Here is a 26181-nt window from a genome sequence, read left to right as displayed (position 1 = left end):
CTTTGTCTTGCGGACACCCTCGGTGAAGGTGTTGATGATGGCTTGGAATTCAGCCTCTGAATGTGCGCGGATGCAAGCATCGTCCGTGTACTGTTCAATGAAAGGGGATGGGACAACCTTGGATCTAGCCTGGAGGCAATGAAGGTTGAACAGATTCTCATTGGTTCGATAGTTTAGTTCCACTATAGCGAGGAGCTTGTTGAGTGTGAGATGGAGCATTGCAGCGAAGAAGATCGAGAAGAGCATTGGCTCGATGACGCAGCCCTGCTTGACCCGGTCCGGACGTGGATTGCGTCTGTGGTGGATCCTTTGGTCAGGATCACGGCTAGCATGTCGTCGTGGAGTAGGCGGAGGGTGGTGACAAACATTTTAGGGGCAGCCAAAACGGAAGAGGCGCTCCATAGTTCCTTGCTGTTGACAGTGTCAAAGGCCTTTGTGAGGCCAAAGAAGGCCAATGGGGAGACACTCATCAAGGACACCAAGACAGTCAGGGCCTACTGGAAGAAGCACTTTGAATATCTCCTTAATTGAGACTCTGCCTTTGACACGAGTGTCCTCGACTCCATCCTGCAGCATGCCACCATCTCAGCAAAACTCCAGCCCTGCATGAGGTAGAAAAGGCCATCCATCAGCTCAAGAACAATAAAGCATCAGGAGCAGATGGAATCCCCGCTGAGGCACTAAAGTATGGCGGAGAAGCACTATTGGCATGAATGCATGACCTCATCTCTCTTATCTGGAGGGAGGGGAGCATGCCGGGAGATCTCAGATGCCGTAATCGTGACCATCTTTAAAAAGGGCAAAAGTCCGACTGGCAACTACAGAGGAATCTCCCTGCTGTCGGCCACTGGGAAAGTCATTGCATGAATCCTCCACAACTGTCTTCTCCCTGTGGCTGAAGAGCTCCTCTGAGTCGCAATGCGGATTTCGTCCACTAAGGGATACAACAGACATGATCTTCACTGCGTGACAACTACAGGAGAAGTGCAGGGAACAGCACCAACCCTTGTACATGGCCTTCTTTGGCTTCACAATGGCCTTTGACACTTTGAATAAGGTGGAGGAGAGATGGGTGCAGCCTTTCTTTGCTATTATTATTATTGTTCCTGTTGTAACTGTTCTCAAATTAAAAGTGTTTTGTAAGTTATGTAACTTTTCAAGTTTAAAAGTTTGTAAGTGAACTGAAAAGTTTGATATAAGACTATTTTTAGTTAAGTACAGACAAGTGCTAAACTTTTGAATAAAATATATTTTAAATGATAACTGAATCATTTCCATTATTAACAACTTTTTGAAGTAAAGAAGAATCATTTCCATTATTTGTTCCATCAACACAACATTACGGAACAGGTCCAAACAGTAAACATGGTCAATTTGGAATAGTTGCCGCTGAGCCTTCAGGCAGCAAAACGTTCACGGATGAGCTGCTGGTGCGGGGCATGACGGCCCGCCCTCCTCCACCGTCTTCCTCCGGGTTCAGGTAGTTGCATGTCCTCCTCCTCCACCTCCACCTCGTCATCGTCTTCTACTACCAGCTGCTGCTGCCCCACGATGGCTACGTTATGCAGATGCAGCACACAACAGTGAACCGACCGACAATCGCAGGGGAATATTGCAAGTAGCCTCCGGAATGGTCCAGGCATCGGAAATGCTGTTTCAAGATGCCAATGGTCCTCTCTAATATGCCGCGCGTTGCAATGTGTGACATGTTGTATTCCCAGTCAGCTTCTGTCCGGGTTACGTGTAGGGGCGTCATGAGCCACGTGTCGAGGCCATACCCTTTGTCTCCCAGCTGCCAGCTCTGCCCTTCTGGCTGCTGCTGAAACATGGCAGATGTAGCGCTCTCGCGTAGGATGAACGCATCATAAGTGCTCCCAGAGTATCGCGTATCAACTGACATGATGCGATGCATGTCGTCACACACAAGCTGCACATTAACGGCGTGGAAGCCTTTTCTGTTCCTGTACATCTCAGAATCCTCCAAAGGTGTTCACAAGGCGATGTGGGTACAATCAATGCAGCCCTGTACCATGGGGAAGCCAGCAATCCTGGAGGAGCCCACAGCCCTGTCACGCATTGCCAGGGCGGTCATGGGGAACTTTATGTTGTCTTTCCTCTGGATATATAGTGCAGCAGTCACCTGCCGAATGCAGATATGTGTCGCATGTTGAGAAATGGCATACACATCCCCAATTTTGGCCTGGAATGATCCAGATTCATCGAATGAAAGTGCAGCTGTAATCTTCACTTCAACTGACAGCGGTCTTTCTGACGCTTCTAGGTTGCAGGTCTGCTTTTACTAACTCACGGATCTCGGTTACAACTTCTTTGCGGAAACGCAGTCTTCTCACACAGTCTGAATCACTCGGGTGCAGGTATGAACGCCTCGATATACCCGACGTGGGTAAGGCCTCCTGCCCATCATCCTACGTGCTCTGAGGTTCCTCATGCAATGACATTGACTCAATCGTCTCCTCCGCAGCACCATCATGCAGAAAGCTTGCGCGAGGTATGGCATTGTCAATATTGCCCCCATGATTAAATTGCACCTTTGCAAGAAGCTCAAAACAACAGGACAAGCTTCTTTGTTCTCTCTTTCCCCAAGGTCAATGCCCCAGTATGGACCACACCCTGGTCTGTACAGGCACAATAGGCTTGCTTAGAATGGGAAATTAGGTATTCAAATGAGGACATTTGGGGCAATGAAGTCTAATGCAATTATTTAATTTTAGATTTTTTGCAAAGTACCAGCCCACCACTGACCAAAAGTCTCCTCTTCGGGCTCGAGGGTCGGCCGGCAGAATCGCTCCTTCGTGAGCTCGGCAACCCCACCAGCCCCAGGCTTCTTTTGATGCTGCTGCATAATGTAAAGGTACTCATCCCTTCAGTTTGACTTCCCCCATCCCCACTCTCCCCTGGGCTTCTTTTGATGCTGCTGAATAGTGTAAGGATTCTCATCCCTTCAGTTCAGTTTCCACGCCCCCAACCCCCACCCCTCCCTGGGCTTCTTTTGAAGCTGAGCCCCGAGCCCCTGTCGAATCGGTCGAGGGACCGATTCTGCCGGCCGATGTTCCTACCCTCGAGCCCGGTTTGGAGATATTCAGTGGTGGTGTGGCATTTTGGAAAAAATCCAAAAAGTATTGCATTAGTCTTCCATTTTCTGCGTTTTAAGTTTGAAAAAAGTAAGCTTCATGATGCATGTTTAATGTGTTCTTGACTCCCTCCAAAACTTCGCCTAAAAACAATGGTGTCTTTCTGCGCCGATTTTTTTTTTAATGTGCACTGGTTTTTCTTAAATGCTGAGAAGGTTTTTTGGGAGTGGCCACATGCGCCGTCCTAGGGAAAATGCAAGTTGGCCAAATTTGCATAAATGTGAAAAACTGGCGCAGACATCAGGTTACGCCCCCATGACGCAAAAAAAAAAGAACCTAAAAAAAATCGTAACTAACTGAGTTGCGTTGGCGCACAATCTTTGGGAGAGCTTGGATATTTTAATTTAGGCCAAAAAAAGCGGTGCGCGTCAAAAAAACAGTGCAGGTAACTGGAGAAAATTGAGCCCATTATTCCAAGTGGGCCTGACTTAAGGTCTTGTACAAGGACAAAGCAGTACGCCTCATCCATCTTATGGATACACCCCAACATCCTATTTGCTCTAGCTATCGCTGCACGGCATTGCTCATGAACCTTTAACGATGTAGGCACTGGAATATCCAAATCACTTTTTATCTCCACCATCTTTAATGCCTTTCCCTGAAGGGTGTACGAATGTTGAGCATTGCCCTGCTCACATGAATAACACTGCACTTATCTAAGTTATACAAGTAGAGCGTACGAAATCCAGAATTGAGGCCGTTCCGGATTTCGGAACGTCTTTCCGATGTCCCGAATCCGTAAATGCCTGGGCCGAAGTAAGGGAGGGAGGGTGGCGGAGCGCAGGGTCGGCGGCTGGGAAAACCCTGCGTTGAAGACCCGCAAAAATGGTAAGTTAAAGTTTTTATTTTTTAATTCTTTTTCAGCGATTTAATAGGCAAGGGTTTTATGAATGTTTTGTGAATTTTTTTTTTTTGGGGTGTTTTTCCCCCTCGCAGCAGTAATCGGTTTTAAAAAAAAAAAGGTCCGGATTTTGGAACATTTTTCAGATTCCGGACAACCCCGCCACAGATCGGCCCGGTGTCCAGATTCCGGAACATTCCGAACTTAGAATCTCCAGATTTCGGACAGTCAACCTGTACATCATTTGCATGCACTCCTGTTGGGCAAGGCTACACACCAGGGATGTACAATCAAGAAAAAAAAAGTCTAGATTTTATTAAAAGATAAGATTTAAAACCAAGCCTGCTTTTTCCTTTCTGTCAGATGTGCAGTTTTGTTGCTTGAGATGAAATAGTTAATGAACTTAGACTGTTTTGTGACTTTATTTTTCTTATACTGATGGAAAACATCTTTGAAATCACCTACTATTGTTAATCTAGAATTTCTGTGTAAACTTTGCACGCAATCCTATTGGAATATGCTAACTGCACCTTTCAAGGAGTACCTGAAGGCAACAAATTCTCAATTTTATTTGTATGGTTCAGTGGAAAATGTAAGCTAATAATTTTCTTTTAAAATTGTTTTTGCAGTTACTTTCTGGTGTTCTTTGATCTGTGTAGAAGCATAAAAGATGACTGGAAGAGCCTATGGACTTGACCGAGGGCATGCCTTGTTGAATGAAGAACAGAGAAGTGCAAATGTATGTCTTGTTAGGTTCTCTGCTAAATGAACATTTCTTTTTTTAACATGAAAATAAAAATACACTTTTTTGTGTTTGTACGTGTAATGTTGTATACAACGCAGTGAATCATCCTGTGTCCACTCTTATCTGTGAACTGGAAGGTAATGAGTTTCAAGTGATAGCAGCCTTAAAATGTCATTTTACCAGTAGTACAATTTTTATAGAAATACCTCATGACCTTTTTCTTACAGTTCAATGTTACTAAGTATATGGACATGTTATTTCTGATTCGAATTAAAGGGGCACAATTTTGGGGGCTGACATCCTACACCCCAAGAAAGAACATCTGACCCAAAATTGGTTAAAACAGGCATTGGATCCTTTGCATATGCTAATGAGACATCCAGCGCATGTTTTATGACCCCTCTGCCCAATTGACCTGCCCTGAGGCCTTAGGCCTGTTCCGCTCAGATTTTCTGGACATGGATGCAGCCTAGCCAGCGTCCGCCACCCAAAATATAAGTGTAGTTATTTATTTTTAAAGTTAATGTGGATTGTGTCTCCCGGCTCTACAGCACTCTTGCTGTTGAGGCAGGTGGTCTGAATTTGTATTTTCAGTTGGGTGAGCTGCTGTTGGAAGAGCGGCAGGCATAAGCAGCTCACCGTAGATGAGGCCTGAGGACCAATTTGTCACACTCCTTGGGCCTCCAGCTTTGGGCACAGAGATCATTCCCTGTGTGTATTTGATGCTACAGAACTGGCCTAAACTAATTTCTAGGTCAGTATTGTTGCCAACTTAATAGATTATATTTTTTATTTTTGCTGCTACAATTGCTAACTAATTGCAGAACATTATCTAATTGTTGAAATTGCAACCGGAGCAGGGTGCTTCACCCAACTGGAGTGATTTTTTTTGTCCCTACGAATGGAAAATGGTTGGGTGGGGGGGGAGGGCCCCGAGTCTGCAATTTCTCAATATGTATTCCTGATGGGCGAGGCTCCCTATCAGGAGCACAATTTTGTAACCTTAGCCCTGCACTATACAAGATAAATGTTATGAATTTATGCTCTTGGCATAGAGGTTTACCCAAGGGAATGCATATCAGGAATTCAAACAAAGTGCAAGATTTCATTCTGATGCCTCCTCACCTGACTACACATTCCAGCACTCACTGTCCCCAAACTACAGCATTTACCCATTCCTTTACTTATATTCTTATACTTTGGGCACCTCAATCTTCCATCTGTCCTGCCTCATAGTTAAAATCCTCATAGTGTACTACTCTCCCAAGCCCGATACCCATTTCCTGACTGAGGACCACTGGCCTCTGGTACTGAGCGATTCTTCATCCTCGATGATTTTCTCATCCTTTCTCAATCCCCACTTAGATGTTATCCTGTCCCAACTCATTTTGTCCATACAAACGCTCCCACCCAGCACTATGGCTACCTCTTTAACTTGGCATCTCACGTGGTCTCTACGTCAAAAGTTTTGATTACCCACGATCATCTCTGACTACTTTCTTGTCTCTCTTGTCACCCACATCCCTCCATCACACTTGCCTTCTGCTTTTTGAAAAAGATATCTCCAAGCTAATTTACTCTTGGGCTCCAACTCTCGACCTCTCTGGACCTTCACCAATCATGACATCTGTACTGTTAACCTGCTGAATTACTCTTCCAACAACACCTTCATTCCCACTAAATTACTTCTTCTCATTCCTCTAATATTCTTTTGGTACAGTCCCAAACTTTACTCCCTTAAATCAGAGGATCTTAAACTCAAGAACATCTGGAAAACCCTAGTCAAATCCTCTTACAACTCAAGTCCATCTTGGAGTGGTATGGACAACCCAAGGCTTCCTTTTTCCATGACAAACTGCCTCCTGAAACTCACTTTTCATACCCTGTCCACAATCATGCCCAATACTAAGTTTAAAGAGCTCATGGCTAATGCCGTTTAGTATGAATAGTTACAAAGTAGTTGAGAACGTCATGTCTTTTGAGAATGTCCTGTCTTTCAGAAAGAGCACAGTGGAAAAACATCTGCATGTTATTCTGCTCTGTGGTCCCTGGACTGCTGAATTTGCATGTCAATGTCGAATGAGAATAATTGCCCAAGATAGGTTCAAAAGCTTTGTCTTAAGTTAATGGGTGCCTTTGTTAGTACCCATATTCTTACCATTGCTCCAAGACAAAATGTTGTGGATTTTTTCCTTCTCAATCATTATGTATTCTATATATTTGAGCCTAAATTGGAATGCCGAATAATGTAACATTGTTTTCACTTGAGCTGCAAATTTTCCCATCTATTGCATTGGTCCATCAACCCTGCACTCTGTGTTTTGTAACAGAGGTTACTGTTTTACTGGCTCCGTACACCATAATAATATCATTTATCACAGATTTACAACCACCTTCTGCCTGTGTTCAGTTATTTTGTGCAAATAAACAAGCCATTTACCTGGGTCATTTGATGTTCCTTCTTCCTAGCAAATGCCATGAGTTCCCAGGTGCCTTGTTCATTAATTTTTTTTATGTGACTTATTAATTATTACTCTGCTTTTGAAACACTAATTCTTGGGTTGCCTCAGCTATATAAAGGATAATTTCAGTCAGGACATTAGCATGTCCTGTGTGAAAGTTAAATAGCTGTTGGCTGGTTCAAGCCTCTGCAGTAGACATCTGAAATTCAGAGGTGAATACCTTTTATACTCATATAATGTTGAAACTTGTATTCCCTTCAGCGGCTTGGGCCCCATGCTCTGGAATTTCCTCATTAAACCACTTCACTTTTCCTCCTATTGAGGTAATGGAGGTGTCAACTATGACTCGGTGTAGCACACCAGTCAGAAATACGTAGGCTCAAGGTTCACTCCGGAGATGCGAGTGCATAATCTAGGATGATGCTGTACTTCAGTGCAGTACTGTGGGAGTGTTGCAGTGTCAAAGAGGCTGTTTTTCAGATAAGATGCTAAACCCAAGCTCTGCCTGCCCCCTGAGGAGGCACTGTTTGATGAAGAGCAGGGGAATTGTCCTGGTTTCGTGCCAATATTTATCCCTCAACTAACATCACTAAAACAGGTTATTTGGTCATTTTTATTGCTGTTTGTGGGATCTTGCTCTGTGTAAATTGGCTGCTGTAGTTTGCTACATTACAATAGTGACTATACTTAAAAAGTGTTGGGTAAGATGCAATATAAATGCAACCACTTTCTTTAAGCCCCTGCCTTAAAAATCCGCTCTTTAACCAAGCTTTTTTTTCACCCCTCCTAATCTCTCCTTTGGCTCAGTGTCAATTTTTTTGATTTCGTCCCTATGAAAGGCCTTGGAAGATTTTTCTATATTAAAGGTACCATATAAAGGCAAGCTGTTGTTGTTCGGCATCAGTTATATTTTAAAGACCACAAAAAAATTGAGGTATGATACTGTAATAAATGTCATCCTTGCAATATCATAATTTCTCATCTTGTTTTAGGTTTTAGCTGCGAGTCAGAGAACATCTACCCTTAGACAAATGGAGACTTTTGGGAGTAGCCACAATCAAAGGAAGTCTGAAGAATGCAGTCGTGAGCTCATTGTAAATTGTTATTGGAGAATTAGGGATGAAATATTCTGAGACCCCACCCAATTCACTCATGGGGTCTTAGACAGTAGGTTGTTTATCAGAAAATTGTGGTGACTTGTCCGCGATTTTCCAATGAGCCACCTGCTGGGTGTTAAGCTCTGGTAGTGGTGCGGGGTCTCCGATAATTTCGCACAATGTATATCAATGGGGGTATAAAACAAGATTATACTGATTCCTATCACATTCTAAACATTGTTTATGTACCACCTTTACATATTATTTTTCTTGCACCAGATAGAATGGTATAATCATTGGAAAAGTATGAAAGTGTCCCTGTGGGTTCTACTCCAGAGACTTGAGCACAAAAATCTAGGCTGACACTCCAGTGCAATACTGAGGGATGAAACGTTAAACTGTCTGCCCTCTCAGGTGGACGTAAACGATCCCAGGTGACAATTTTAAAGAAGAGCAGGGGAGTTATCCCCCAGTGTCCTGGCCAATATTTATCCCTCGATCAACATCACTAAAATTGATTATCTGGTCATTATCACATTGATGTTTGTGTGTTTGTGGGAGCTTGCTGTGTGCAAATTGGCTACCGCCTTTCCTACATTACAACAGTGACTACACTTCAAAAATACTTAATTGGTTATAAAGTGCTTTGGAATGACCTGATGTCGTGAAAGGCATTATATAAATGCAAAGTATTTTCTTTGTGGTTTTCCACTATGCAATCCTGGTTAGAGTAGAGTTTTGTAAACTCTGAACAGTAACCAACTTTATTGCTTTTCTGCATCAGTCCCTTTTTATTATATTTATACCTCCGGTTACTCCTGGCAAATTTTCTTAGCTCATAGAATCATAGAATGATACAGCATGGTAGGAGGCCATTCCGCCCATAGTGCTTGTGCCGACTCTTTGAAAGAGCTATCCAATTAGTCCCATTACCTGCCCTTTCCCCATAGCCCTGCAAAAATGTTCCCTTCAAGTATTTATCGGATTTCCTTTTGAAAGTTAGTATTGAATCTGCTGCCACCACCCTTTCAGGCAGTGCATTCCAGATCATAACTAGCTGCTTAAACAAAAATTCTCCTCTTCTAGCCTCTTGTTCTTTTGCTAAATAACATAAATCTGTGTCCTCTGATTACCAAACCTTCTGCCACGGGAAACAATTTATCCTTATTTACTCTATCAAAACTGTTCATGTTTTTGAACATATATATTAAATCTCCCCTTAACCATCTCTGCTCCAAGGAGAACAGTCCCAGCTTTTCTAGTCCTTCCACATAAGAAGTCCCGCATTCCCGGTACCATTCCAGTAAATCTCCTCTGCACCCACTCTAAAGCCTTGATATCCTTCCGAAGGTGTGGTGCCCAGAATTGGACACACTATTCCAGCTGAGGCTTAACCAGTGATTTATAAAGGTTTAGCATAACTTCCATGCTTTTATACTCCTTCATTCTCCTGACATTTTAAAAGATTGCTGGTTCTGCGAGATGAGCCTTACTGTCACCTATACTGTTAAAACTTTGTTCAAGATCCTCAAGTTAACTGGGTACTTTTGTTATATTGACCCCTTTAATTAAAACCTAGGAAGTGAGTATAATGCTACCCCTCAGGCAGAAACTGAGTAGGTAAGCAGTTAAAATGCCCTGAGTTATTTACCCACCATAAAGCCACCAGAATCCTGTTCCCCTGAGAAGGCGATAAGGAAACCTGCTCTGAGCCAGTATTGGCCGCCTTTACATATGTATATGGGGTCCCAATGATGTAATTGGACCCGTCTGTGATTTTAACTTGGGACTTGAGTGATGAAGCTGCTGAGACTTTCCTGCCAGGCAAACTTGACACAAGAGGCTCAGCCCCAGAAGATGCCAAAAAAGTAAGTTTTTTTTTTTCTTTGTAAAGCCAAGAGGTGCAGGCGTGCTACTCTGGGCTGTTGAAAACCCTAATATCCTGCCAGGTTTATATTTGTCAGTGACAAACTGCCAAATTATGTAAACGAGGATTATTTGTGTGAACTATAAGGCAAATGCCTTCTGCTGATTAATGGTGAACTAAGTTTGATAAATCTACTTTCAGTACACATTTAATAGTTTACTTTTCATAATTTATTGTTACTTTTTTTGCTTATTGTCAAATTTTGTGTAGGTAGCAGAAGACCTGCATAACTTGAGTTGTTTGGGAAACGGCCATTGTGATGTCTATTCTTGATTGCTCAATACATGATATCTTAAGATGCCGTTTATCAAATAAAACAATTATTTTGCATTTAGACTTTGAAAACTTTGAAAATAACCAATCATATGCTTTTATTATAAACAAGGGAAGTGCCCCCCACCAATGTTTCATTGAGAATTGCGCCACCTAGTGAGGTACTGAATTACACAAATCTTGGCTTCAAACCCCTGTCTATACTGAGTTTACAAAATAAATACAGAAGAGGAAGGCTATTAGTATTATCTCAGTTCATCCATTCAGAAAGAAATTGCAGTTCCCCATGACATCATCAAATTATTTGTTAAATGATTCCAGGATTTTTGCCTGCAATACTCCACCCAGACATTAATTCCACACGTTGAACACCCTTTGCGTGAGCTAAATTTACCATTATCTGGTTTGAACCTATACTGCCTCATACTACCATCATGATTTAGGTTCAAATATTCCAGATGTACTTTTCTACACCATTAACTAGGGGCCTGAAATTGTGCTCCCATGCACCACTGGCACATGTGTGGTGCGGAGAGAGTGGAAAATCTGGAGTTTCATCCATGCTGGATTTTTACTGGGTCAGCACTGGAGGCTTAGAGGTTTGAGCTGCTACATAGTGCTAATCTCATTAAAATATATGGGACATTCTGAGGGTGAACTTTTTTAGCTGTGAAAGGAGGAGACAGAGGTAATCTTAATAGAGGTATACAAGTTAGTAAACAGTATGGAAAAGGGAAGTCTGGGATATTGCTTCAAACTCAATTCTGAGAATAGGACAAAGGGACACAGCTTCAAACTAGTAACGGGAAATTTTAAGACTTATATTAGGAAGTTCTCCACACAAAACATAATTGTGTGGAATTCTAGATGGAGTATTGCAGGCAAAAACCCTGGAATCAGTCAAGAAAAAATGAGATGCAGCAATAAGGAGAGTCGTTCTGGTGGATGAACTAAGATGGGCTGAATGGCCGCCTTCATCTTTATTTATCTTGTGAACTATTATACCTTCCTCCTTGGTGTGTAAGCATCCAGCAGCAGGCCCACAGTGGCTGATTTTTTCCATCCATTTAAATGAATGAATGAAAAATTGGGAATTGCGGGGCTGTAGTTTCCTGATCAGTGCTCCCTGTGAACACTGCTCATCATCCAACTGTACCATATCGGTTAGACAGCCTAACGTTTCATGTCATAACGTGTTTGTAAATCGCTTGCACATTTACTGCTCACCCACACTAAGCCCTCAAAAACTTACACTTCTTTCATTGCATCAAAAGCATACCCATATCTTGGTATAAATGCATTGAAGTTTCAGCATACAATTGAAAGCTTTGTCGCACTCACATCTTCCAAAGGCATCATATACCTCAAATGATAGGGTCAGATTTTCATCTTCACTATCCAGGCAGTAATTTGGCAGTGGCTCACTTGGCCGCTATAGAACTCGTCAGATTTTCATTCTATTAATTTCATATAACGGGAGGTTGGGTTGCTCCACTAGATTACCAACAGACAGTAAAGACAAAAATCTACCCCATGGTAATGTATGATCACTTACTGACAACCAGGTTGGGATGTCTTAAGTGTGATCTGCTGCTTCAAGTTGCAGCATATCAAGACTACTTCTCTACAATAAGATGTTGAACCATAGGTGGCAAAAATGTATTTTTGCTGACCTACCCAGGTAGTTTTGATAGGAACTATGGACCTACATACTTAGGTAATGGTGGCTTGGAGCAGACAGCCTCAGATGCAGGTGGACCTGCATCTGTGTATTCATTCCTGTTGACTATCTCCTTATCCTCCAGCTTACAAAGAGGAATTCCCAGAAGAACACCTAACCTCTGAGTCTAAGGTGCAGAATGAGAGTTACCATGGTGAAAAATGGAAGAAATGAAAATATAAAAATGCAAAAAAATACAGGGATAAATAATGACAAAATTGGAGCTAACTAAATGCAATGAAAGAAAGACTTGCATTTATATAGCGCCTTTCACATCCACCGGATGTCTCAAAGTGCTTTACAGCCATTGAAGTACTGTCACTGTTGTAATGTGGGAAACGTGGCAGCCAATTTGCCATAGCAAACTCCCACAAACAGCAATGTGATAATGACCAGATGATCTGTTTTTGTTATGTTGATTGAGGGATAAATATTGGCCAGGACACCAGAGATAACTCCCTTGCTCTTCTTCGAAATAGTGCCATGGGATCTTTTATGTCCATCTGAGAGGGCAGGCAGGGCCTCGGTTTAACATCTCATTCGAAAGACAACGCATCCGACAGTGCATCACTGCACTGGAGTGTCAGCCTAGATTTTTTTTGTGCTCAAGTTCCTGGAGTGGGACTTGAACCCACAACTTTCTGACTCAGAGGCAAATGTGCTACCCACTGAGCCACAGCTGACATTAGAAAGCAACACAAAGAGCTAAAACATATAGAAAATCTCCCAAAACTTAAATCAACACACCCCTCCATGATGGGCTGGAGAGGGTCATGGGGTGTTAAATAAGGGGTATGCACCCCCAACATGCTGCAAGTGCCCACCATTTTTGTATGGCGGCGGATATCTGGGCATCAGAGTGTTCTGCTGTGGAGAGGCGAGATGCTTAATTAACATATTTCAATTGGGCTCCCAAAATGCAATTGGGAGCCCGATTTAAAATTGACTTGCAGCATGGGTTTTCTAGGGGTCAGGAAAGGCAGGTAAGAGCTCTCTTTGTGGGACAGGAGTGTACCACTCGTCCTTCAAGGAAATCTTCAGCCTCGATTGACGGCCTTGCACCATCTCACTCCTCCAGCCCTCCTCCAAGTCAACCTCTCTTATCCCCTCCTAATTGCTTGGTGACCTCTCTTCCCATCTGATCGCTTGCCGACTTCTCTTCTACCATTTCGATAGATGCCGACCTCTCTCCTCCCTCCCAATCACTTCCTTCCTTTCCCGATTGTCAGGGATCATCCCCAAGAGTCTCTGGCTGCACCCTGCTGCCACTGGCTTTCCTTCTTGGCAACCAGGCTGTCCATTTGGCCGGCTGCTGGGCAAGAAACGGATCTAAAACATTTTAATGTCAGCCCTCCCGCCTTCCCATAAATATTGGGGTCATGATTTGAGTGAACTCAGTGCTGAGTAGGCACAAGGCCCAGTGTCAGGATTTTTACAAACCCCCTCCTGTTCCCACACTGGTTCTACATATGTATGACCTTCGTACACAATAGTAGTTAAAGAGGTGCTGGAATTTTCCTCACTTCTATTCTTTTTCCTGTTAATATTTTACTTGACATTACAAATGCTAACTTACAACTTTTTAGGTAAAACTGCTATTGAGTCACATTAAGTACCAATTTTCATTCATAATTTTATCAACAATCCCAAATATACATTTAAATATGTTGTCTTTCAGCAGTATTGCATACCTTTATGTGTTGATAACTATTAGAATGCACTGTATATCATCTGGAACCAATTATATATGGTTTTAATGAGCTAGCATCATTTCTAAATCACACAGTTCACTTTTAAAGACAGCATGTGGCACTATTTATGTTTACACAAGAGAATGTTTGGAATTGACAATCCAGAGAAGCAATCAAGTTGATAACATCAGCAATTTTAATAGGGAGTTGGACAGGCTTTTGGTGAGAAAATCAATTGAGGGATATAAATAGTGAACTGTGTATTTTTCTTCTGAACTCAATGGCTGACCTAACAGGAGTAAATCGTCTTTTCTGGTCGTGTACATGCCAATATTGCTGCATTGGTTGTTTTATAGGCACGTGGGCCCTCAAATTCTACAAGATTCTACCTGTCACTATCAGCTGCCAGAATTTTATTGGGAGAACTCCTGTGGAATTTTAAAACCATTGTTCATTAACGTTTGCAACATTAGGGGGCCAGTTTTACAAATACACGCTCCCAGTGGACAAGGTTCTCTGGAGAAGAGCTTCATAAAATCAAGCTTAAAAATAATAATTTTCTTGCTTAACAGAGACAGTGTCTGCTGGTTTTGAACGAAAAGTAATGATGGAGAGAGGACATCACAAGAGGCGCACTTTCTTTGATTTGGGTGTAAATACTAGGAAAGCGATGCAACATGTGAAAGATTCTAAATCAGGTAAAAAAAATTAATAGGCTTAATTATTTCAAATAATTTTTCAATCATCTGCCATAGAAATCATTAATATATTCCTGTGAAAATTTGCCTAAATGGTCATGATTGCATGTTATTGAAGCTGTGTTATCTGACAGCAAATCAAACAATCATTAGATACTCTGGAAGTAGTTTCTTTGTAATATAACTTCATTAATGGAATTTCAGGATACTATACACAATATATATAGGCAATTGTGACTGAAAAACTGAGGGCCAATTCCCTGATGATGGCTAACAATGGGCAGTGCTTCTGGGTGCACCAGTGTTGGTTGCGTGGCAGACTGATTCCATAAACTCAGATCATTTAAATATCCTCGTGCACAGGGAGTGCGGTTGCAGGGGGGTGTGAGGAATCCTGAAAGTAGCAACTCTTAAAGGGACGCTGCACTTAAAGGGAGGCACAATCTTGTTTTTGGTGAAAACTGACTATTCGTAATGAAGATAGCCAAGAACACTCATAACTGCCACATTCACAGAAAAGAGGCCAAAGGTCCCACTGGAATAGACGTACAGAGAAAAGTGGCCATTTTTGAGGCTATTCCTTCAAATAGTAGTGGCACTGGAGTACAGTAAAATGAAGACGTAGTGATTGCTTTTACGGTATCTTGAAATTACCTGCATTATTCTGTTGTGGTGGTCCAAGCCTATCTGGACATTGATGAAATAGGATATTTAACGATTCATAAATGTCTTGAGGCTGCAATTAGGCAACCTGATGACTATATGGGTACTATTAATGAGGTCCTGCACTTGAAGGAAACCAGCTACCTGCTGGAAGTGTGGCACCCTCTCAAATTGTGGCCTGTTTTTCATGGGGAAAGTGACAAAAGTGTCTGGCAGACGAGGCTTTATTGACCTGCTTGATGTAGTGGTGGACTGAATGATCTGACAGGTGTCTGCAGTGGTGGCTTCAAATGAGCTGGTTGCATAAAAGTTGAATATGATGGTAACTTTCAATGCAGTGATCAAATTGCAATTGTGGCTTGATCACATAACGCACATCTGCATCAGGTACCTGAAGTGGAAGTGCACATGCCTTTCCTCCCTCTTCCAGAATTCCTCTTCCTCTTTCAAATCCATTAGCAAGCTGAACACTTTTGCATGCAGCTATACAGTTAATAACCATTGACATGAATTCTGCCCCTGAACGTGCACACTAAATGAGTGCTGAGCAGCAGAAAACCAGCAACAAGCAGCAGAATAAAACAATGCAGTAGATATAATGCACAACTGTCAGTTCAGTAAGCCAAAAACAGCAGAAAGAATCCAAGGCCTGCAATTTACTTCTATTTCTAGCCATATATTTGGTGTACAAGAGGTCTAATGTCAAGCTTTAGCTAGTAAGCGGTTCTGCCGTTATTGTGCTGCAAAATGGCTACACATGAGCTCCCACGTTACATTTAGCAGCTTATATAGAATTACATAGAATACACAGCATAGAAGGAGGCCATTCGGCCCAACTGGTTTGTGCTGGTGTTTATATGCCACTCAAGTCTCCTCCCGTTCTATCTACCTCATTCAGCCTTTGATCATGTCTTTCTATTCCTTTTTCTCTCATGTACTTGTCTAATTTCCTTTTGAAAGCATCTAAGCTATTTGCCTCAACCACTTCTTGTGGTAGCGAGTTCCACATTCTAACCATTCTCTGAGTGAATAAATTTCTCCTTATTTCCCTATTGGATTTATTGGTAACTATTTATGACGCCTAGTTTTGGATTCCACTTTTGGCTTGTCCAATCCATTCATAATTTGAAAGATCTCTATCAGCTCAACTTTTAAGAGCTAGAATTTCCAATGACTTACCGTCTGGTTTCTGGGCAATATTGGCCATTGTGAGCAATAAGCAGGTAAACGAAAAATTCCTTATCTGAGTTACGCCGGCGGTTTTGAGGTACCGCTGGGGAGCGGACCGCCGGCATGCACCGTCCTCAGATCGCCGTGGCGCGATATTTGGCTGAGTGGTGACCCGTAGGTGAGTATAAAGAAAACCGCCCACGAGGATCAGTGGAGCTGGGCGGCAGCTGAGTAGCTCTGCAAGAAAAAGGTTAGTAATTGTTTTTTTACTCATGATTTTAAAAATCTGTTGTGATTTAGTTTAAAATGGTCAAGAATGTTTTTATGATTTTTTTTTTATGTGATGTTTTTAAAAAAAATTATTTTTAGTGTTTTTCTGCTGCTAGGCCCAACCCGCAGCCTCGGGGTAAATTTTTAGTGATTTTATCAATTTATCGCCCATTTTCTTTAGGAACCGCCCAATCGACCCTAAATTCCACTTTTTCGCCCAGAATGGGGTTGCAACGTCCATGTTTTTCGCTTGGTGGATTTTTACATTTTTGGGGGGGGATGTTTTCGCCGGCGATAATCTTCGAAATCTTAGCAGTCTTTTGGGCGGCAATCGGGCGCTGGCGAGCTGTTAGGAAATTCTAGCCCTAAGTCTTCTCTTTTCTAAAGAAAAAAGCCCCAAACCGTTCAGCATTTCTCAATAGCTGAAATCTCTCAGTTCTGGTACATTCTGGTACAGGTTGAACCTCTGTTATCCAGAACTCCCTTATCCAGAACCTCCCTTCATCCAGAACCATTTACGGCCACCGGGTGGCGCATGCGTAGAACTCTAACATGAACAAATTGAAGTCCTTCCTCGCTACCGACTCCCGCAATCGCTGGCCTGATCGCGCAATCCACCGCCCCCCCCCCAATGACCTCTGCCGCACTCGCAGCCCGAAGCCAGCTCCGATATCCCCTTGCTCAGTACCTGTACCATCCAATTTAACATGACCACCCCACGTCTGGAAAAATCCCTTATCCAGAATCCTCTGTTCTGGATAAGGGAGGTTCAACCTGGTATATCTTTTTTGCACTTTCTCCAGTGTTCCTATATCCTTTTTTATAGTATGGAGACCAGAACTGTGCAAAGTGCTCTAAGTGCGGCCTGACCAGGGTCCTATACAAGTTTAAACTAATTTCACTACTTTTAAATTCTATGCCCTTAGAAGTAAATCCCAGTGCTTTGTTCGCATTTTAATTACTTTGCTAACATGTAATGCTACTTTTAATGATTTGTTCACCTGTATCCCTAGATACCTTTGCCCTTCTACCCCCATTCAGTTTCTTATTTTCTAAGATGTAAGTGATGTTTCTGTTTTTCCTACCACTTCACATCTATCTATGTTAAAGTTAATTTGCCACTTAACTTCCCAGTTTGCTAGTTTTGTAATGTCTTCTTGTATTATGTTGCATTCTTCTTCAGTGTTGGCTAAACCCACCAGTTTGGTATGCTCTGCAAATTTTGATATTGAGTAACTTATTCCCAATTATAAATCATGAATAATGTAAATTATGAATAACAGTGGTCCCAGCACGGATCCTTGTGGATCTACCTTCCTCCAATCTGAATAACTATCCCTTTACCCATACTTTCTGGTTTCTATTTTTTAGCCAATTTGCTATCCATTCAGCTATTTTTCCCCTGACGCCATATGCCCTAACCTTTGTCATGAGCTTACTGTGTGGTATCTTATCGAAGAACTTTTGAAAATCCAAGTATATGACATCTACTGAATTCCTCTTGTTTACTCTTTCTGCTACCGCTTTCAAGAATTCTGTCACGTTAGTTACACATGACTTAGCATTTTGGAATCCATGCTGACTAATTTTTATAATATTTTCTGTCTCTAGATGATCTTTTATCACTTTTAGTATAGATTCCAGTAAGTTTCTTACCACTGATGTTAACCTGACTGGTCTATAGTTATCAGGGTTTGTTTTATCACCTTTTTGTATAAAGGTACATCATTAGCTGTCCACCCTTCTTCTGGCACTATCTCCGCTTCAATGGAATTATCTCCTTGCATGGATGCATACTGTCCAGATCTGGGCTTTTATCTTTTCTTAGTTTTGCTAGTTTGTCAATTATTTCTCCCTTTCTTTCCCAATTGTATTAATGTTATTTTTAAGCTCATCCTCTAGTGGTGTCTATTCTGTTGGCTTCTTTAGTAAAAACTGAGGCGAGGTAGTCATTCAATACTTCTGCCATTTCTCTGTCATTACCTATGAGGTTTACCTTGCTCATCTTTTAGCAGCCCTATCCTTACTTTACTTTTCCTTTTGTTATTTCATTATCATAGGCAGTCCCTCGAAATCGAGGAAGACTTGCTTCCACTCTAAAAGTGAGTTCTTAGGTGACTGTACAGTCCAATACAGGAATTACAGTCCCTGTCACAGGTAGGACAATCGTTGAAGGAAAAGGTGGGTGGGAGTCTGGTTTGCCACACGCTCCTTCCGCTGCCTGTGCTTGTTTTCTGCATGCTCTCGGCGATGAGACGCGAGGTGCTCAGCACCCTCCCGGATGCTTTTCCTCCACTTAGGGAGGTCTTTGGCCAGGGACTCCCAGGTGTTGGTGGGGATGTTGCACTTTATCAAGGATGCTTTGATGGTGTCCTTGAAATGTTTCCTCTGCCCACCTGGGGCTCGCTTGCCGTGTAGGAGTTCCGAGTAGAGCTCTTGCTTTGGGAGTCTTGTGTCGGACATGTGGACAGTGTGGCTCGCCCAACGGAGCTGGTCGAGTGTGGTCAGTGCTTCGATGCTGAGGATGTTGGCCTGATAGAGAACATTGACATGGTGCGTCTATCTTCCCAGGGGATTTGCAGGATCTTTCAGAGACATCGCTGGTGGCATTTCTCTAGCGATTTGAGGTGTCTACTGTATATGGTTCACGTCTCAGCCATACAGGAGGGCAAGTATCACTGCAGCCCTTTAGACCATAAGCTTGGTACCAGATTTGAGGGTCTGATCATCGAACACTCTCTTCCTCAGGCGACCAAAGGCTGTGCTGGCGCACTGGAGGCAGTGTTGGACCTAGTCATCGATGTCTGCCCTTGCTGATAATAGGTTCCCGAGGTATATAAAGTGGTCCACGTTGTCCAAGGCCGTGCCGTGAATTTTGATGACTGGGGGGCAGTGCTGTGTGGCGGGGTTAGGTTGGTGAGGACCTTTGTCTTACAGAGGTTTAGTGTAAGGCCCATGCTTTCGCACGCCTCACTAAAGATGTTGACGATGGCTTGGAGTTCAGCCCCTGAATGTGCACAGACGCAAGCGTCGTCCACGTACTGTAGTTCGATGGCAGAGGATGGGACTATCTTGGATCTAGCCTGGAGGTGACGAGGGTTGAACAGGTTCCCACTGGTTCTATAGTTTAGTTCCACTCCAGCGGGGAGCTCGTTGAGCGTGAGATGGAGCATTGCAGCGAGGAAGGTCGAGAATAGGGCGCAATGACACAGCCCTGCTTGATCCCGGTCCGGAAGTTGATTGGGTCCGTGGTGGATCTGTTGGTCAGGATCACGGCTTGCATGTCGTCGTGGAACAAGTGGAGGGTGCTATAGAATGGGTTCTATAGACCCATTATTTATGGGTCTATATAACTACTTTTTATATTCCTTGATTATTTGATTTTGTAATTTCTCTTTTCCTTATCTCCTAAGTTCTTTGTATTCCTTTTTTTATTCATTCTTGGGATGTGGGCTGGCAAGGCCAGCATTTATTGCCCACCCCTAATTGTCCTTGAAAAGATGGTGGTGCGCCGCCTCTTGAACTACATTAGTCCATTGGCTGATGGTACTCCCATCATCATCACCATAGGCAGTCCCTCGAACTCTCAAAGTGAGTTCTCAGGTGACGGTCCAATCCAATATAGGAATTACAGTCTCTGTCGCATGTGGGACAGACAGTCGTTGAAGGAAAGGGTGGGTGAGGAATCTGGTTTGCCGCACGCTCCTTCCGCTACCTGCGCTTGCTTTCTGCATGCTCTCGACGACAAGACTCGAGGTGCTCAGCGCCCTCCCGGATGCGCTTCCTCCATTTAGGGCGGTCTCTGGCCAGGGATTTCCAGGTGTCGGTAGGGATGTTGCACTTTTCAAGGAGGCTTTGAGGGTGTCCTTGAAACGTTTCCTTTGCCCACCTGGGGATCGCCTGCCGTGTAGGGGTTCCGAGTAGAGCGCTTGCTTTGGGGTACTCCCATAGTGCTGTTAGGGAGGGAGTTCCAGGATTGTGACCTAGCGACGATGAAGTGACGGCAATATATTAATAGGGAATGCAACAGATAATTCTTCAGTGATGTATGATCTTGGTGTTCTACTTATGCCACCTGTAGATGCTCAGAGCTCAATTAGCTCATGAAATTATGAATAAGTCATATAGAGAGACTGGCCTCATGCCAACTGGACTGAAGCTGATGAAGTCTAGTGTTTTTAATATGAGAATGGTCTTGGCTAGAGCTGTTGTCTGACACAAAGAGTCAGAGTGAATAGCAGTAGAACTCTCCTTTTTGAAGGTGACATTAACTTTTTAGAGAATTACGGAGTTAAACACAGCCTCCGTTCATCATTTGGGAGAGGTGGTGTGGGCCACATTCAGGCTGTGATTTCCCACACGCAGCGAGTTCAGTGTGGCTGGGGTCGGTGGAGTGTGGGAAACGCGCTACTCTCTGCAGCCCGCCCTCTGTACCCAATCTTCCGTGGCTAGGGCTTGTAACGCCCACCCTGCGGGCTTCTCGGCCAATTACGAGGAAGCTGGTCTGATGATGTCATTTGATGACCCGTTATCAGCCAGTTTCCTTAAAGGAACCACGCGTACATTGCTTTTGACGATTCTTCTGTCAGAGTTCTGCAGCATTGAGCTGCTGCAAACACTGACATGCACTGCACAGAGGTGCTTGACTACACCAAGGCTCTCCCATGACTCCCGCCAGATGCTTATGGAGTGAGTCACAGCACGTAGGGAGGTTCTCTTCCCTTCCAGTGGGCGGAAGAGACCTCCCCAGGACATCAATGCAGCCTGGTTGTACATTGCTCAGAAGGACACAAGCAGTGATGTCATCAAGAGGACCGGGCTGCAGTGATCTCAGTGAATCACAAAACATTACTGCAAAACCACACTCATACTCATCCTGCTGTGCCACTCATCACATTCCCATCATTCTGCCTTCTCAACTCTACTCCTGCACATCCTTACTCACACCAACTTACCTTGCACATCCATCTATCCCTCTCTACCTACATTATCACTTCCCCATCCCACTAACCACTTCTCACACTCACTCTCATCTTTGTCCAATCGTACCAACTAATAACACACACAGGTAGCCACTTGGGTCCTTTAGCCAATGTTCATGTGAAGTTTATGTTGAGGTGTTGTCAAACATTGAAATCTTTATTTTTAGCACGTTTGTGTTCTTGGACAGATTTGTGGGCACCTTTGGAAGTGGCATAGTGAGTTGTAGTGAATAGTCAGACATAAGGGTACCCCCCACAATGGTAATGAGTGTGAAAGGAATGGCTTGGGCATTGCAGGGATGCTTTATGGAGCTGGTGTGGGGTGGTGCCAACCTGGCGCATCATGTAGCAGCTAGGGTGCACAGCGTCAAATAAAGTAAATGTGACCTTGATGAGGCCATTCCTGGCGTCCTGGGCAGCAATGTGGTCGGGTCCTGATGCCATGTGTCCTATGCAGCATCAAGTGATTGTGGAAAAGGTTGGTGTTGCTGCTGGTGATGTTGGTTTGTTTAGTGATGTTGATGTTGGGACTGATCGTGGTAGGATTCTGAGGACCAAGGTGAGATTTTTTTCAAGGGCACCGATGCTGCTGGAATAGATGGCAGGTGAGGTTGAGATGACAGATGCGATCTGTCAATGATGAGAGAGATTGTTCCAAGGAGGTGACAGTGACTCGAGAATTCACTGCAAATACTTCCAAACTGTATGCAAGTGAAACATCTCTTCTAAACCCTGAAGGCTTCAACTTCTGACATTGGAAAGTGAACAGCTGTGAAATGGTAGCTTTTATACCACTTCTGCAGCTGTCAACTAACCAGACTCACTGAGAACCCGACTGCAGTTACCTGGCGTGTTCTCTGAGGGATGGTAAATCTATCAAAAGATTGGTAAAATTGTAAGTGTCTGCTTCTAAGCTTCTTAACTAGCATTCAACTACCTTTTAACGAGCTTAATTATCTGGCCCGCTGCTTTCTGTCGGGTCTGCAATCCGAACGCAGACCTGACAGGTTAGAAACTCACACAGAGGTAGGTTTAGAGCGGGATCCCGGCTCGCTGTCAATCGAGGCCATTTTGACAATGGGCCCGCCTCCAAACCCGCAATCACATGGCTGGGAAGATTCCGGCCTCAATGTTGATGGGTTGAGCTGTAGAGGAAGTAAAGTGACTTATTTCATTCCAGGCTCAGATTAGGGTAAGACCTTGGGGTATTTGGAAAATTACATCTGGAGTGGATGGAATAGGGTGATGGTATTTCTGTTCCATCACAACCTATTGTTGATTAATTAAGACACTAGTCTATCTGTGCATGATGTAGATCTGACTGGTCCAGAAGTAGAAAAAACAGCTAAATGGATGTGACCTTTATGCCTGAAGAGCCAGAAAACATTGAGGTTTATGTGTGGTCACATGCCATTCTAGAGAAAGTAAGATAACGGCTAGATCAGTGGATCATGGTATACACAATGGTAGTATTTGGAATAAATATCCTGTTAAAATTAAGGGCTGGATTTTTAGTTGTCTTTTGACTCAGTTAGCGGCCAGAGCTAATGCGAGCGTTGGAGCTTAGCGACAGCTTTTAGCTCTCCAACGAAAAATTCATTAGGGACTCACCGGGGGCGCAAATCAATAGCGCCTGGCTACTGACGATCACTCCGAGCATGATGTATTCCTGGTGCAACATGCACACTTGCGCTCCGGTCGTTAAATTCAGTGCGTGCGCCTCATTGAGCACCGCCAATAACAATGTCTGGAAAAACAGTCGCTACAGGCTTGCAGAGTCGTTAACTGGTGGCTACTCAAAGGGATGAGGAAGCGTTTCACTTGGAGGTCACAGTCAGTACAATGTTTACACAGAGCACGGTGCGTAAGCCTCTGAATTTGCAACGGCAGACAGATATGACATAATACAGGTCGAAAACAAGTGAATTTGAAAACTTTAATGGGTGCATTACTATGCTGCACCTTTAAGTCTCGGCTTTTCCCGGGATCTGATTCAGAGTTCCGTGCACACGCAATGGGTCCGCAAAATTTACCAATCAAACTTTCGGTATCGCTGTTATATATGTAAACTTGTATATACCTTGTGTAACCACCAGAGGGCTCATCCCCTGGAGTCACAAGGGATCCCACAATCCCTTGGAAGCACCTGTACTTAAGGAGGCCTCACAGGCTGGAGAGGCACTCTGGAGACCTGCAATAAAAGACTAAGGTCACACTTTACTTTGAGCTCACAGTATCCAGTCACACTCCTTATTTATACATTACATAACTGGTGACTAGATACAGATGACGAACTCAACGTTGCAGAGAAATTTTCGGAGGGAGATGATTGGGAAACCTTCGTGGAACGACTCGACCAATACTTCGTGGCCAATGAGCTGGAAGGAGAAGCGAACGCTGTCAAACGAAGGGTGATTCTCCTCACTGACTGCGGGGCACCAACGTATGACCTCATGAAAAATCTGCTTGCTCCAGCGAAACCCACAGAGAAATCGTACGATGATTTGTGCACACTGGTCCGGCAGCATCTGAACCCGAAGGAAAGCGTTCTGATGGCAAGGTACCGGTTCTACACCTACAAAAGGTCTGAAGGCCAGGAAAGTGGCAAGCTATGTTGCTGAGCTGAGACGCCTTGCAGGACATTGCGAATTTGAAGGACATTTGGAGCACGTGCTCAGGGACTTCTTCTTACTTGACATTGGCCATGATGTGATACTTCGCAAACTTTTGACTGCAGAGACCCCAACCTTGAGTAAAGCCATAGCGATAGCCCAGGCGTTCATTGCCACCAGTGACAATACTAAGCAAATCTCTCAGTACACGAGTGATGCTACAAGTACTGTGAACAAAGTGATGATGTTTTCAGATCGCAACATACAGGGCAGGCCTCACATGCCTGCAGCTGCACGTCCGCAGATGTCTGAGTCCACCATCAAGGGTGATGAATGCAAGGCCATTAACACCTTGTTGGCGCTGCAGGGGTGATCATCGTTTCCATTCATGCCGCTTCAAAGGGTACGTTTACAAGGGCTGTGGAACAATGGGACACCTCCAATGTATGTGCAGGCGAGCTGCAAACCCTGCTAATCCTGCAAATCACCCATGTTGCAGAGGAGGACAGATCCACGGCGGATCAAGACGAACCAGAGCCTCAGACTGAGGAGGCAGAGCTACATGGGGTGCACACATTTACCACAAAGTGTCCCCGATAATGCTGAAGGTTGAATTAAATAGACTCCCGGTGTAAATGGAGCTGGATACTGGCGTGAGCCACTCTATTATGAGCAAAAAGACTTTCGATAAATTGTGGTGCAGCAAGGCCTCAAGGCCAGTCCTGACTCCCATTCGCACTAAACTGAGAACTTACACAAAGGAACTGATTCCCATAATCGGTAGTGCTTTTGTAAAGGTCTCTTACAATAGAGCGGTGCACAAGCTACCACTCTGGGTGGTACCGGGCGATGGTCTCGCGCTGCTGGGCAGGAGCTGGCTGGGAAAGATACGCTGGAACTGGGACGACGTCTGAGCGCGCTCGTCCGTTGACGACACTCCGTGTGCCCAGGTCTTAAACAAGTTCCCCTCGCTGTTCGAGCCAGGCATCGGGAAGTTCTAAGGAGCAAAAGTGCAGATCCACCTAATTCCGGGGGCGCGACCCATCCATCACAAGGCGAGAGCAGTGCCGTACATGATGAGAGAGGATGGAGATCGAGCTGGACAGGCTGCAACGAGAGGCCATCATTTCGCCGATCGAATTCAACGAGTGGGTCAGTCAGATTGTTCCAGTCCTCAAGGGAGACGGCACCGTCAGAATCTGTGGTGATTACAAAGTAGCTATCATTCGTTTCTCCCTACAGGATCAATACCCACTACCAAAGGCAGACGATCTTTTTGCGACGCGGGAGGAAAGACATTCACGAAGCTGGACTTGACCTCAACCTACATGTCGCAGGAGCTGGAGGAATCATTGAAGGGCCTCACCCGCATCAACACGCACAAAGGTCTCTTCGTTTGCAACAGATGTCCGTTTAGGATTTGATCAGCTGCGCCGATATTCCAGAGAAACAGGGAAAGCTTACTGAAGTCGGTCCCGCGCACCGTGGTCTTCCAGGACGACATCTTGGTTACAGGTCGGGACACAGTCGAGCATCTGCAGAACCTGGAGGAGGTTCTTAGTTGACTCAACCACGTGAGGCTCAGGTTAAAACGCTCGAAGTGTGTTTTCCTGGCGTCTTGAAGTGAAGTTCCTGGGGAGAAGAATCGCAGCATCAGGCCCACCAATTCGAAGACTGAGGCAATCGAGAACACACCGAGGTCACAGAACGTGACAGAGCTGCGTTCGTTTCTAGGACTCCTGAACTACTTTGGTAACTTCTTACCAGGTCTCAGCACATTGTTAGAACCACTGCACGCCTTGCTGCCTAAAGGAGACGAATGGGTATGGGGTAAAAGCCAAGAAAATGCCATTGTAAATTGTTATGCTCAAACAAATT

At 44.0% G+C, this 26181-nt stretch overlaps 1 protein-coding gene across 4 annotated transcripts in view; it reads left to right on the top strand.

Annotated features, from left to right (window-relative positions):
* Window positions 1-26181, top strand: part of LOC139275049 (piwi-like protein 4) — a 116895-nt gene that overhangs the window by 5910 nt on the left and 84804 nt on the right. For 2 of the 4 annotated variants that reach the window (XM_070891967.1, XM_070891970.1), the window contains exons 2-4: window positions 4623-4732; window positions 8193-8283; window positions 14481-14606. In XM_070891967.1, coding sequence (XP_070748068.1) covers window positions 4664-4732; window positions 8193-8283; window positions 14481-14606 — 286 coding nt within the window. In that variant the 5' untranslated portion in view covers window positions 4623-4663. Of the gene's footprint in view, window positions 1-4622; window positions 4733-8192; window positions 8295-14480; window positions 14607-26181 lie in introns of those variants that run through there. The other 2 variants (XM_070891969.1, XM_070891968.1) reach the window with 2 other exon arrangements.

The sequence above is a fragment of the Pristiophorus japonicus genome, chromosome 10 (assembly GCF_044704955.1).
Source record: "Pristiophorus japonicus isolate sPriJap1 chromosome 10, sPriJap1.hap1, whole genome shotgun sequence".
NCBI lineage: Eukaryota > Metazoa > Chordata > Chondrichthyes > Pristiophoridae > Pristiophorus > Pristiophorus japonicus.
Note: the sequence above shows the minus strand (reverse complement) of the source record. Positions and strands in the feature narration are given on the sequence as shown.